This window comes from Nymphaea colorata, chromosome 8 (assembly GCF_008831285.2).
Source record: "Nymphaea colorata isolate Beijing-Zhang1983 chromosome 8, ASM883128v2, whole genome shotgun sequence".
In the NCBI taxonomy this organism is placed as follows: Eukaryota; Viridiplantae; Streptophyta; class Magnoliopsida; order Nymphaeales; family Nymphaeaceae; genus Nymphaea; species Nymphaea colorata.
Genome location: NC_045145.1, coordinates 22,981,603 through 22,994,950, shown reverse-complemented (window position 1 = coordinate 22,994,950; position 13,348 = coordinate 22,981,603). Strand labels below are relative to the sequence as shown.

General features: G+C 38.3%; 1 protein-coding gene across 4 annotated transcripts; it reads right to left on the bottom strand.

Moving 5' to 3' along the window:
- Positions 1-1,637: 1,637 nt before the first annotated feature.
- On the bottom strand, positions 1,638-9,441 carry LOC116259043 (U4/U6 small nuclear ribonucleoprotein Prp31 homolog). 4 transcript variants are annotated; one of them, XM_031636640.2, is made up of 10 exons: positions 9,199-9,441; positions 9,046-9,110; positions 8,022-8,087; positions 7,710-7,844; positions 5,911-6,803; positions 5,741-5,811; positions 5,048-5,150; positions 4,489-4,564; positions 2,369-2,489; positions 1,638-2,050 (listed from the first exon to the last, which is right to left on the bottom strand). In XM_031636640.2, the coding sequence occupies exons 2-9, from the start codon at positions 9,046-9,048 to the stop codon at positions 2,382-2,384; spliced, it is 1,455 nt and encodes a 484-aa protein (XP_031492500.1). In that variant the 5' UTR covers positions 9,049-9,110; positions 9,199-9,441; the 3' UTR covers positions 1,638-2,050; positions 2,369-2,381. The 4 variants fall into 4 exon arrangements, with proteins under 4 accessions (XP_031492500.1, XP_031492501.1, XP_031492498.1 ...); XM_031636641.2 differs by having other exon boundaries at positions 2,353-2,489; positions 9,223-9,441; XM_031636638.2 differs by having other exon boundaries at positions 9,227-9,441.
- Between the last annotated feature and the right edge of the window lie 3,907 nt (positions 9,442-13,348).

The window sequence follows — 13,348 nt, the reverse complement described above, 5'->3', positions numbered from 1 at the left end:
ATATTGAGCATTTTCATGAATTGAAGCTCCTAACATGAAACCCGTGTTGCCTCATGACTATTTTTGAATGGCAACGTTGAGTGAGTCTCTAAAGGTATTAAAATGCCTTTTACCCAAAAAAAAAAAAAAATTCTCAGCTTGTTTCAGAACAATCAGCATCTTGGAGACTGGTTCCCGTGTTAATTCATAAGAGGAGAGAAGAGATGAGAGCAGTCCAAGGAGAACTGGAATTTCCGGCACGGCATCCAGAAGCATCTTAGCGTTTGTGCTGATTCTGCCTCCCTTATGTAGTCCAAGAATCAGTCCTCAAGTCCACCCGCCAGTTTAGTGTCACGAAGCCAACAGATGGGGATGTCATTGTCTAATTTTGAATCAGATATCCAACCAAACTGAATAGAAAAAACATTTGATTAAGAAACCAGATCGGATTCATAGTTATGAAATCGCATGCTCAGAATTAGAAGTACGAAATCACATATGATTGGAACTAGATTTGGAATCAGTTTTAAACAAATAGTTATATCCAATATGCCTGCATTTTGAAAATCGGTTGTTAACATATCATAGCGCGATTTGGACTCTATTGTGTATTTCGAAATAATATTCAGATTCATATATGAATTTGAAAGACGGATTGGCATCCATGTTCAGATTATTAGTTTCGAAATCATATTCAAATATGGCTCAATCCTTTTTCTGAATTCAAATCCGACCATGAGAACTCCTAATAAATCAGATATGGTAAATGGTACATTCAACGACATCCCTACCACTAGGATATGTGCTCTCATAGGATATCAAGTCAACAAGCCGAACATTGCATGTTGAAGCTCATCTCATTTATGAATTGGCTAGTGCAGTTCAATCTAAATCTGGCCTCATTGCTGTCACCATGCACATAACTTGCTTCTGCTTGCTTCATGAACTGCTCAATTCACACAACGGACATTGAACAGCTTGAGGTTGTGAAAGCAATCTAACGTTCACGAGCATATATATGTACAATTTCGTCTTAAAATTCGAAGTCCATCTTCTGCTTATGAGTCATGTTACATAAATTTAAAAATACAAGAAAATAAGACATAAAATGACTGATAATAAACGTAAATATATGTCAGTAAGCAAGCACTAAGCAGCACGGCCTTCATAAGCACGTTACATACACACCCAAGTTGGGCAGCTCATTAATGACTTATTTGATTATCGAGCCTAATCAAGCTAAGTTCAAACAACGCAAGCCATTAAAGCTCTCAAATGGTCATAGCAGGCCTACTCATGTTGTTAAACCAAGTTGAAACAAGTACACTTCGGTGTGAACCGATTCAGCAGTAAAGCTACTTGTTCATTCCCAACATCAATATTATACGTCTTTGTTTCTTTTTGTATGGAAACTGGATGACATGCATAAGCCGCGGTTTGTCCTCATGTTAACAGTTATTCTGACTGAATGACGTGCACAAGCCACGGTCTGTCCTCATGTTAACAGCTAATCTGATTGTGTAGACATGATTTTCCTACTCAAATTCCTCTTTTTAAATGAAAAAGATACAATCTGATTTGGCATGCGGTGGGTTCACTTTGATTGCTAGTATGGTACTTGGCTGTTGCTATGTGTGTATATAAGCTAATGTACGCAATTAAAAATTCTCAAGCTCTAATACTTGGAAATTACTTCCATAAGATCAGTTTTAGAGAAGACAAATATGATTTTCAAGGCTGTTTGGAAATTATCCATCTCTGGACATAAGATATAACACGTATCCATGTGCTAGAAGATGCAAGCCGATTCGAGCTTCTTCCCCAACTGACTTTTCCATCTCAGCTCATTCTTTTCATCTTCTTGAAATAGTGAACTACTTTGTGTTTTAACACTGGTCGACTATATAAAATTTGAGAAACAAAAGTCTGAAGAAAAGTTGACTGCTTTGTCCATGTTCCTTTTGCATTTCTTCCATCAAGTCTTCCATCCGCCAAGCTTATGGTAAAAATCTGTCGCGTCAATCTGTACCGTGAGAAACTGTCCTCCAGCTTGTACACCACACACTGTCAGCTGCAGAATAACAAACCATTATCATAAGACCACATGCTGCAGGCAAGTTTAATTCAAGCAACGCTTTTCCCAAAATTAAGTCAACACTCTAAAACAGTTGGCTTTTGCTTCAAGGACACAGATCTTATGGTAGCACATTTGGAAATTCATGAAGAGATAAAGAAGTGACGTGTGATTGTCTACTAACAAAATTAGCAAATAGCAAGAGACCAATTTTTCTCTTTTCGGGTGTAAAGCGACCAGAAAATGCACATAATAGACCAAGACTTCCACTTTAAAGAATAGTAGATTAAAGCAATCACCGAACAATTGATGTACCATGGTTCTCCCATCATGTCCTCTTGATCTTAGAGAACGTTCCTATCTCAGAGAAGTAGGTGCTTTGGGTTCCGCTACCAAGCTGATGAGCATATGCCTGTGGATTTGTCAGCTCAATTCCCTACAGAAGCCAGAATAAGAATAAGTTACTAACCACTAGATGAATACAATGTGGATTGTCAGCTCAATTCCCCACAGAAGCCAGAACAAGAATGAGTCACTAAACACAAGTTCATTAAATGAATACAACGTGCAGGTGTGTGTGCACACCTGCACGTTGTATTCATTTAATGAACTTGTTGAATATAAAATAAAGCATCAATTCATTCATTGCCCATTTCACAACAATGTGCCACGCATTCAATTGCAATGGTTGAATAAAGAAGCCAACACATACAAACGACTGTCTTCATAATCCATATCTTTTTAAGCCAGTGAATTCACAATAGTTCAAAGAACTTAACATCATACATGTGTATTTGGCGCATGTTTGATCTTTTCTCTTTGTGCCGGTCCCAATCCAAACTCAGATTCATTGAGGTCCTTTCTTGAGTTTTTGAACAACTCTCCGAAAGCACTTTAAAAGTGACAAGGGCTCCTAGAACAGTAAAGGACATATTTCTACATTAACTAAGTCCAGAATACTAGCCAGAATATCATCAAGAGCAGGAATGAATCTCCAAAGATAAGCTGGCCCCCTGTTTCCATGTCAGCCACTAGAAATAAAAACAGCCACCACGACCACTGGCTCCTCCAAGCCAAAATCTACTTAGCGATGTCTAATTCAATAAAATGTGGAGAGGAAAAGAACCAGCTGAAAGAATGACAAAAGCAAAAGAGATCAATCAATGATTTCTGACCACTAAAACAAAGCAGCAACAGCCAGCCAGATGAAAATTTTTAATTGCAAGTTGCTTTGGACTAAAGATTTGTTATGAAAAAGGACCATTCAGAGGTGCAATGAGATAGACATGTGCCCTGATTCATAACGAGCTAGTTGAAGACTTTAGCTCAGAGGCAATCATGTCTTTGACTGCAAGTTTATTCATTTCTGATTTCCTATGGCCCCTAAATTTCTTAGCAATAACAAAATAATGAAGAGTATGGACGTTGATATAATGGGGGGAAAAACTTCAAAAGCTAAAAGAAATTGGAAAAATTTGCATTGCCATCCCATGTCTAATTCTGCACAATCCCAAATTAGTTTTTGGTGTGGAATAACAAACCCAGTCCCCTATCAAGCTCGTATTTCTAGTTATCATGCAGGTCAAGCTACAGCTGGTTTACCACCTTTGTAACCCAGAACGTTTATGTCCTGTACAATAATATTTGGAAAATGTTATGCATCAGATTTCACACTATCATTCAGCTTGATGTCAATGACGATGTTTCAGAATCTTTATAAATAGAGCTCAACCCCAAACTTTTCCAAGTAGGTCCTCCTTGCACAAGGAATATGGATATGGATGTCACATCCATGGTTTTCAGGCACAAAGCCAATAAAAGCTGCTCAGACACAAGCTAGATGAATGTTCACATAGCAATTTTCAGATCTGGATATGCTAAGAAACTGAAACATGTGGTCACAGAGTACATCTGGGACCGATTAGATCAAGTACATTAAGTTTAGAACTAATATGTTCATTCAACTGGAAGAATTTCTGCCGGTTTAGTCATCAATCTGTTGACACTAGATCCTTTTTTTCCTAGCTAAGTAGACAAATGATCTAACGTCCCTCATGATGGCATAACTAGTAAGTCTGTTTGGATATCCTTTTTCTTAGATAAGATTCACCAGTAATCTCATGTATCACACGAGGCCAGCACCCTAGCATGCCATTGAGTCACACTAGTCATTACCATGAAGCCACCGTAGTGCCACTTCTTCAGAGCACCTACAGCACCATAAGAGCTCAAAAACAAGAACGGATGCTGTAGTGCTTTATATTAAGCCAGAAATCTTCACTCGAAGTTACAACAACAATATCTTTATACCATTATGAAATTATTTTGTATAAACAGTTAAAAGCAATAACTGTCTACTAAACCTTACAGAAATTTGAAGGATCCTTCACCAAACCTAATTAAGAACAGGAAGACAAAATCACCACTGCCCTCACCTGCACTGGAGTAAATGCCAGACTTGAAGTCAATCCTGAAGTAGCACCACTACTCCCATAGCGCTTCTCCTTGAACCTGGAAAAGAAAACACGAAAAACCAAAGATGCCCGGAAAGCATATTCAGCAAACTCAACCCACAAAGGGCAGAAACATCTGATTGTCACGAGTGTCACTGCAAGTGCATTGCAGGTCCAGGTGCAGATTTAGATGAGGGTGCTGCATTTATTTTTTCTAAAGAAGAAACCAAGGTATCGATGTGGCAAGGATATTTATGTACTTGTATAGGTGTGCATGCATCTACATCAAGCTTATGTATATGTATATAAAAGAAGCATATGTAATTAATTTAGGTTGTGACGCATATATAACCACATCTATAAACAGCTGCACACACAGCCCATCTGCACCGTCCCACAGCCCAGTCAATTCAAGTGCTGCAGCTCATATGGCACATTCACGTGACATATAGCTATGACCACCTAAACTTCATGCACTGCCAATGATGCTACAAAAAAAAAAATCTCAAGGCAGAAAATTCAACAGAGATGGAGGCCATACTTTTTAGCTACTTTAGCAGCAAGTTTGCTCTGCACAGCTGATACCTTCAATTTACCACTACCAGCTTGACCAAGCATGCCATATCCTTCTCCAAGTCCATCACCTATGACAAGTGGAAAAGCGAAAAGAATCTCAGCAACAAAATTTAGTCAAACTAAATCAAAGAGGACCAAGGGTGTGATTTATTTGCTCTTTCATACAAAAAACAACTGCAAATTATTGAACCATTTTAAATCATCTGCATCATCAGATGTATATTATTGATTCCTTGTTATCTCATAATTGAACCACATGATACACTTAAGAAACTTGTTACATGTCAAGCAAAGCAAAGTAAGCCTCTTGTTATATCTAGCACTTGATCAGAAGCAGGAATTCAGACTATCATATGGTGTCAAAGCGGACCTGTGTTTGTCCACCCTGACCATTATTAGACATACAGTTATACACACACATGGTGCTATCAATATATGTTCAAAATTCTATCCATTATATATCAAGGCCTTCTCAAACGAATGGCAAGACCTTTGTATTTCTACACGGCATAAGTATTAAGGATTACAATCTAGAAGTGACTTAACTTACAAAACAGAGAACCAAAAAATACATACAGTTAGCGAATTCGGACAAACATGAATGAAGATGACAAACATAATTATCGGAGACTCCCATTGACACAGAGTATTAACTCACCTAAAGAACTCTCTTCTGGTACTCCAAACAACATTTTATTTGCAAGTTTTCTCATGTCCGTGACTGCATACCTACAAATTTGAAAAAGCAACCATTACGCATGCAAGATCAAGTACGAACTGACTCGAATGCAGTAAAAAAATGGATTCATAGAAGGGAAATATGTGGACCTCTCTTTCATCTTTCTCAGCCGGCGACCACCTCTTTTCTTTTTAGGCTCTGAGTCGGGAACTGGAAGGGGTTTTGGTTGCTTTGCAGGAGGAGGCTCTTGCCATTTTTCGATTTTTTTGCGTACTTCCTCTCTCAAGTCCCTCCCCTTCTTCCCAGTTGGATCACCTCTTGTTGAATCGATTCGTGAAGCAAGGGTGGACTTGGCTGCCAAAAGTCGGCATGCCCGCATCCTCAAAGCTGGAGGTGTGCTTTGAATAATCTCAGTTTGTTCAATGTATCCTACACGAAACTGGGAAGTTGCAGTGGAAAATCCAGCCAAGTTCTTCCTTTTTGCCCCAAGAAGTTGAACATTGCAAGCAGGCATTTTTGCCAAGGATGACAGGCCACCAGCTGTTCCCATTAGTTTTGCAGCAACAGCACTACCAACAATGGCAGACAGATTTGGTGCAATGTATCCCATTCTGGTCTCTACAAAGTCAAGAACTTTCTTTCTTGCTGTATCCAAGGTAAGAGCTCGATCACATGCATCAATTGTTTTCTTCAGGTTCTCTTCAGGAAGTGGTTTGCCACTAGTAGTTGAAGCAGTAACTGAGACAACCATAATAATTGCTGAAGGTAAAAGTCCTTCCAGGTCAACAAGGGTTAGATCCATCTCATTTCCAATTTTCTTCACAACCCTAGCATAATCAATTGGATGATGTACAAGTGACTCAAGCTCTGGAAACTTCAAACGATAGTTGTCCCGTATAAAGTTATGAATTATGACAATTTCATTCTCTATGTCAACAGACAAAGCATTACAATCAACAATAAGCTGATATTCTGGATCATCCTCCAGTACTATTGCATTACTTGACATATCCGACCCTTTCTCTAGTGCTTCTTCGACTTTCTGCATAATTTGTAGAGAAAGTCAACAAATGAAATTAAAAAAAAAATAGTCAGATTGTTTACTCAGGGATTCATTATGGATATTAGAATTATTTGATTGTGGACAGACAAGTATGACAGTAACATGGATATGACAGATTGATCCCTTTACGTGCGTCAATACGCCCAACAGCAATGGATACAAGACATGATATTTTGGTAAACCCATTTTTATTTTTAATAAAATGTATGAATTTTTGTGGAATTTTGTTCACATATATGACTTTGACACCTCTACATGTCCACTACATAGCTAACATATATTTAAAACTTAGAAAAATAAATTGATCCATTGGAAATTTAACATGTAACCATGAACTTTGTGCCAGCTAGAACCAAGCAATCCAAAACCATCCCAACTTCAACCCTCAACATGACCACAGGCAGGGCCAGTTCTTACCTAGCTAATGTCGGAAATCCATCCAGGCTGGTCCAAGTTATTGTATTCAAAGAAGGCACTATTCCACTGTGCTTTTTCTTTTATCCAACCTAGTACCCCAAGGTCAGCGTGTTTAGCATTCAGTGCTTCAGGCTTTTTTGCACTATCATTTTAATTTTTATCAGCCATCAAGCATCATGATCAAATAAAGCTTCCATAAATGGCCATAAACCCCCTCCATCCCCCCAAGAGGAAATAAAAGCTGGATACCAGATAGCTGGAATAAAAGCGCTCCTGTTTTGTGTCTTCTTTCAAGGTTAAGCCATAGTCACATGGTTCATGCTTCGCCTTGGTGCATTCTAAATTTGATCCTTGATTACATAGGTTCATAAAGTTTATGTGGTTGGAGAAAAAAAAAATGAAAACTGATGCATATGTGAAGCAAAAGGGTGGCATTGGTATAAAATTTTGGAAGTTATCCATATGTACCTGCATAATATCAGCATAACGCTGTGTTTTCTGCAACTTTGAGACACTATCCAGGTCATCGTAATTGAGGGACTCAATGTCAGCCATATCACCATCATCTTCTTCCATCTCCCCAGCACCCTCATTTTCCTCCTCCTGTATTAAATCAATTTATAATCGATCAGAAGTTATGCTAGAAGAACAGTGAGTTTTCCAGCATTAGATGATGATATGAAACAAAATAACAAAAGGAACAAAAGGCCCACACAAATGGAAAGCTACCATAAGAACCACCTCAGCGAACAAATTTCGTAAAAGTATGCAATTACTCACAATAATATCATCTTCATTATCTGAAAGCTCATCAAGATCTGCCAGGAAAGAATCGGCAAGAGTGGCCTGCAGACACAAATTTTCTATGTTATGGCAGAAGACAACGTCAATTTAACATTAAGCAAGATCCAAGCAGGAGATGTGAGAGGAGAAAAATGGGACAGATAATACAAGCACCTCCAAAACTAACAATAGGTCAATTGAATCTTTCCACATAGACCAAGAAAAAAAGGCAACTAAAAATTATATTTTTCCTTAGAAAAGGGAACACAATAATCCACTGATCACTTTCAAAGTAAACTTTTGCAGCATCCTCAAGATTTTGCACTTTCAAAGTAAAATTTGCCATTTTCCAGCATCTTCAAGGTTTGAACACACTAAAGAACAAACAATCATAGTAATAAAATTTATCTCCCTGAATGATGTACAAGCTCAACTGGGTTCTAAACTGCAATCCCCATCTTTCTCCTGCCGAAATTAATTTGTCAAGTATGCAACCGAAGTTTGACATGGAAAACCAGTAGAAAACATATGTGATGTGATATTATGGCCATTAAGCAACACCTAGAAGTATGATCCCTGCCACATGAACCAAAATCTTAGAAGTGCCCATGAAAAGTGAAGCAAACGTCACGAAGACGACTCGGCACTTCATATAGTATAGGAAACCCTGTATCCATACGCAGAATATTTCCCCCGGAGAAAAACGCAAAAACAAAAACTAAATTGAAAAAAATGAAATGAATGGTACATCAAACCGCCACAACGAAAGCAAATTCAACACTACCAAAGATCATTCCATCGTGTCTTAATCCATTACCAGCTTACAACAGAGAAACAAAAGCCACAATTCCACTTGCCACCAATTAGGTTAGAGGACAGAAGACCTAATGAATATCGCATATAGGTACCAAAAAAATCATCAAGAACCTCAATTTGAACGATTAACAGTTCCCATGAACGCGATTCAAGGAAAAAAAGTCTTCAACCAATTCCAACATCAATAAATTGAGAGGAAACCAACCATTGCCGCCTGCGTAAAGTATCTCCTCCGACGGTGCTGGAACGCACAGCGAGCTGACAGAACTTCTGAATGCCGAGAAGCACAGAAGCGTCAGATTAGAAACAGACGCACAAAAAATTCTTTTCAATAAAATTGGAACTTCAAGGCTCGTACTCAACAAAAAACTGGGTTTCGAACCTACTCAGCCGGTGGGACCGTCCCTAATCCTTAGAGAGAGACAAAGAGAGAGAGAAAGGGAAAGAGAGCACTTCAATGGCAAAGCAGAACCAGCACAGTTGTGAAGCTCGAAACAGCCGATTTCCCTCCGACAGAGAGAGTTAGAGAGAGAAAGAGCCAATTTCTTCTGAGAGAGAGATAGAGAGAATAAGAACCGACCCTTTCCCTTCTGGCCTCCGGAGTCCGGACCCCCGTCCTTTTTTCTCTATATTCGTCCCTTAATATTTGCATATTCACAAAGTCACCTCTGACCTATACTCATTGCCAGATTCCTTCCTCCTTGCGTTTTGGGCTTTTTTTCTATGGGGCCCATTACTATTATACTATTTTTTGTTTTTAACAAAAATGAACTTAAGTAAATTAAGGTTTTGAACTTTTTGTTTTGTTGTTAAAAGTTTTATCTCTCCATCTGCTTCCTCCCATCCTCCTCGGCTACCTCCTTCGGTCCTCCCCATCACCATTGCACAGGCATAGGTTTTACCCGTCGCCGTCACCATCACCGTAAAGGCTTGACTTTTTTTCGACGATTTTTTTATTCTGCCTGTTAGGGCTTCTTCCATCGCGCTCCTCTCCCTCGCTACCACCTCTTTATCACCCTCTCCCTCGCTTCTCGTTATCATCGCAACCAGTCGATCATTTTTTCATTTCATCGTCAGATTTTGCATTTCAATGAACTGTCCATCACAACCACTCGATTGATTTCTCTTTCGAGAATAAAAAGAAGAAAGAAGAAATAAGAAACAGGCCCGGCCGCCCTCCGCCCAAAAGCCCCACTAAGCCTGCCTGGCCCATTATCAATCGGACCGGGCCGAGCTTCGAGCATTAACCGAACCCCGATGCCCGAAATTACATTGGCCTGACCCGACCCGTTTATAAAGGAGTATAAAGGAGTCGGGCCTCGGGCTGACCCGATACGGTTTTTCGAGGTTTGATGATTTTGACGTTCACCGTATGCCCAGCCCTACTCCCTTACACCCTTTCATCTTTTGCTCCCCGTAGAAAGATTAGACAGAAGAAATGTGATTACAGCTGACGACTGAACATTAACAATAAACAAACTACCGTATTTTTGGCAAAAAAATGTAAATAAGATCAAGATTAGGCCCGCATATGCAAATTTTACAGTTGGGGACAAACCGCGGGTGGTAGCTGGGATCCGGTTCGAAAGTGGTGTGGGTTTAATGACTGAATCTGGATAAGAATCGACGGTTGTTGGATCCACACTGTTTCAAGAACTCAAGTCCAAATTTGAGTTAGCGTATGGACCCATAAGGAGGATTCAATTGGGTCAGATTCGGTAAAGACTGGATCGGAACCGAGTCCGACCCAAAAAAAGAAAAAGGAGGTCTGGCCAAGTGGGATCCGACAACCAAGTTTGGATTTCAATGTGATCTTCTCAAACCGGATCTTTCTTACAAATCTGGATTCAGATTAGAAAAAAATAACACCAAATTCAAATGTATTTTGTTATTAGTTTATATTATTTTATCCAGTGTGGAGCATTATGATGGGCCCCCATAGTCAGCTGTTAGTGGACATTTTGCCATTGTGTTTGTCATTTGTGAGGGCATCTTTTGTTTTGTATCACCATATTTTTGTTTTTTTTTCAAGAAAACAACCTTTTCTAGTTTTAAATTTTATCAACAAGGGTTCTTTCATCCGATCACTCAGGTGAGAGTCGAAGTCTTTATCTTTTCCCATATTTCATTGTTTGCTTTTGGTGTCTGGAGATCTTTTCCCATATTTCATTGCTTGGTGTTTGGAGATGATGTTCATGCTATGTTTCAATCTATATATCGATGTTTTTTTTTTTTTTGTAATACAAAAAGTTGACATAATGTCAAAGACTTTTCCATCTTTATTCCAATTGAGCTGCATTTTATTTATTTTTTTATATGTATTTTCTTGTAGCTTGGCTCATGTAAAGCTTCGCCTACCAAGCACTAAGGAAAGATCTAAAGCTTAGTTTATTGTATAATAAAATAGTCATAAACCCAATAAGAACATTGGAGACCCTATAATATCAATTCAATATGAATAATACAGGTATATATACATAGAACGTAGAGTCATTATAAATAAAAAATAAAAAAAAATCTTTTAGTGGCAAGAGAAAAGCAACAGAGGCATTATATGCATGATTAAATGAACAATGACGAGCAACCATGTAGAATTTAAACTAATAGAAAGAAAGACATAATCATCATTCTTGTAGGCAGACAAATTTTTTTAGTTTGGCCTGACCCATCGTCCTTCTTGGTTCTACCTGTCGCTCCTCTTGGCCCAATCCACAAATCGTTTGGTCCGCTCTTGAAAAAAATCCTGACTCCGCCCGTGCTTGTAGATGCTACATGCACCTTTCTTCAAGCTGCATGCGGGTGTGTATCGCATCTATACACAAGAATATCTTCATTTGAAATGACAATTGAGACCCAAGTAACAGGAATATTACAAGAACTTAAAAAAAAAAAACAATTTAACCACATATATAACATGTGAGACTGCATTGAGGTTAGGGATGACAATGGATTGGATTCGAATAAGTACAAAAATTTGATCTATCAAAAGCTCAACATTTTCATATTTAAATTTGAATAGGCATGAAGAAAAGTCCATACCACATCCAGATCCGACTTTTAAATTAAAAAACTTGAATTCTATCCGAATTTGAATTCATCTATCATTGGACATAGGTAAATTAAATTGACTGGGCATGTCGATGCTTATTATCAGATCATAAAACCCAATCCAAATCATAATATGCTTGAATATGAAAATACTTTTCCATATTCAACTTTTTGAAGCAGTTTGGTAGGATAGTCCGGAACGAATTCGATCCATTATCATGCCTAATTCAAGTGCTGCAGTGACAAGAGCGGAGCTAAAGGGGGGCCTGCATGGTCCCGGCCCCACCTCAATTCAAAAAGAAAAATACATGTAAATTTGAGAAAATTGTACTTATTTTATATAAAAATTTTGGAAAATGATATTTCGGCTTCTATCAAAATTTAAAAGTTTTAATTTTGGTATAAAAAATTTCTCGCTTCACCGTGTGTACCTCTTGCCTACATGCCCAGACTTTATATCTCAAAAACCTCACATTTTGAGATCCACACACTAGATTGACCCTTCCCTCTGATTTTATATCAGAACTTTTTGTGATGTTAAATAATGAGGTAAGGATTTCGGGTTCGCTCTAGAATCGCATGTTTGTTAAGCCATCAGGTCTTTTCAAAGTACAAACACGGAGGGAGACTTGAGAACACATTTACCTAAAACAAGAATCAGGTTTTTCTTCGTATTAATGGCAGAGGAATTGATAATATATACATCTTACTGAATAAAAAAGGCATAAAAAATTAAGAAAAGTGAATATTAAACGATTCATATATTGGAGATGATGTCAAAGGTATAGACGAACACGACACGCATAAACAAAGACCTCGCTGTCATGACTAAAATGACAGGAAGCTGGTGAAGAAAGAATATTAAAAAATGAGAAAGAAATAAACAACCAGCATGCAAGAAAAAAAGAGGGGATATCTGCAAATTTTTAAATATTTAAAAGGCACCAATATATAAACGAGAAAAATTACCCTCAAATATCAATACGAAAATATGCATCTTTTTTATTGGTATGTATGGGCAACTGACCACACAGCGCCCACATCTGCCTCAGCCCCTAAAATGGACAGTGTTTCCTCCCCAGGCACAATTAATGTGAAGGGGAAGAGCACATGACCACTGTAGGCAAATTAATCTTTCTTTAAGCGGGGATCTAACTGACCGTTGGCTCTACAGGGCAAGCTGCTTAGTTTACTCACATTTCTTTTCTATCAGAATATTTGCAGACACATTTTGTTAGTATATGTGGTCCTTCTTCCAACAGCAAACTCGGTCGTGCCAATTTTATATGCATGCAATTTATTACCTACAGGTGGACCATCAACGTTACTGCTAAGAAAAAGCTGTAAAGAAACTATAAATGATCCTGTGGCTGAAAACTGTAAAGATCAATCACATAAGATGGTATCTACTTATATCAAGGGAAGAGAGAGAGAGAGAGAGAGAGATTGGGCACAGTATA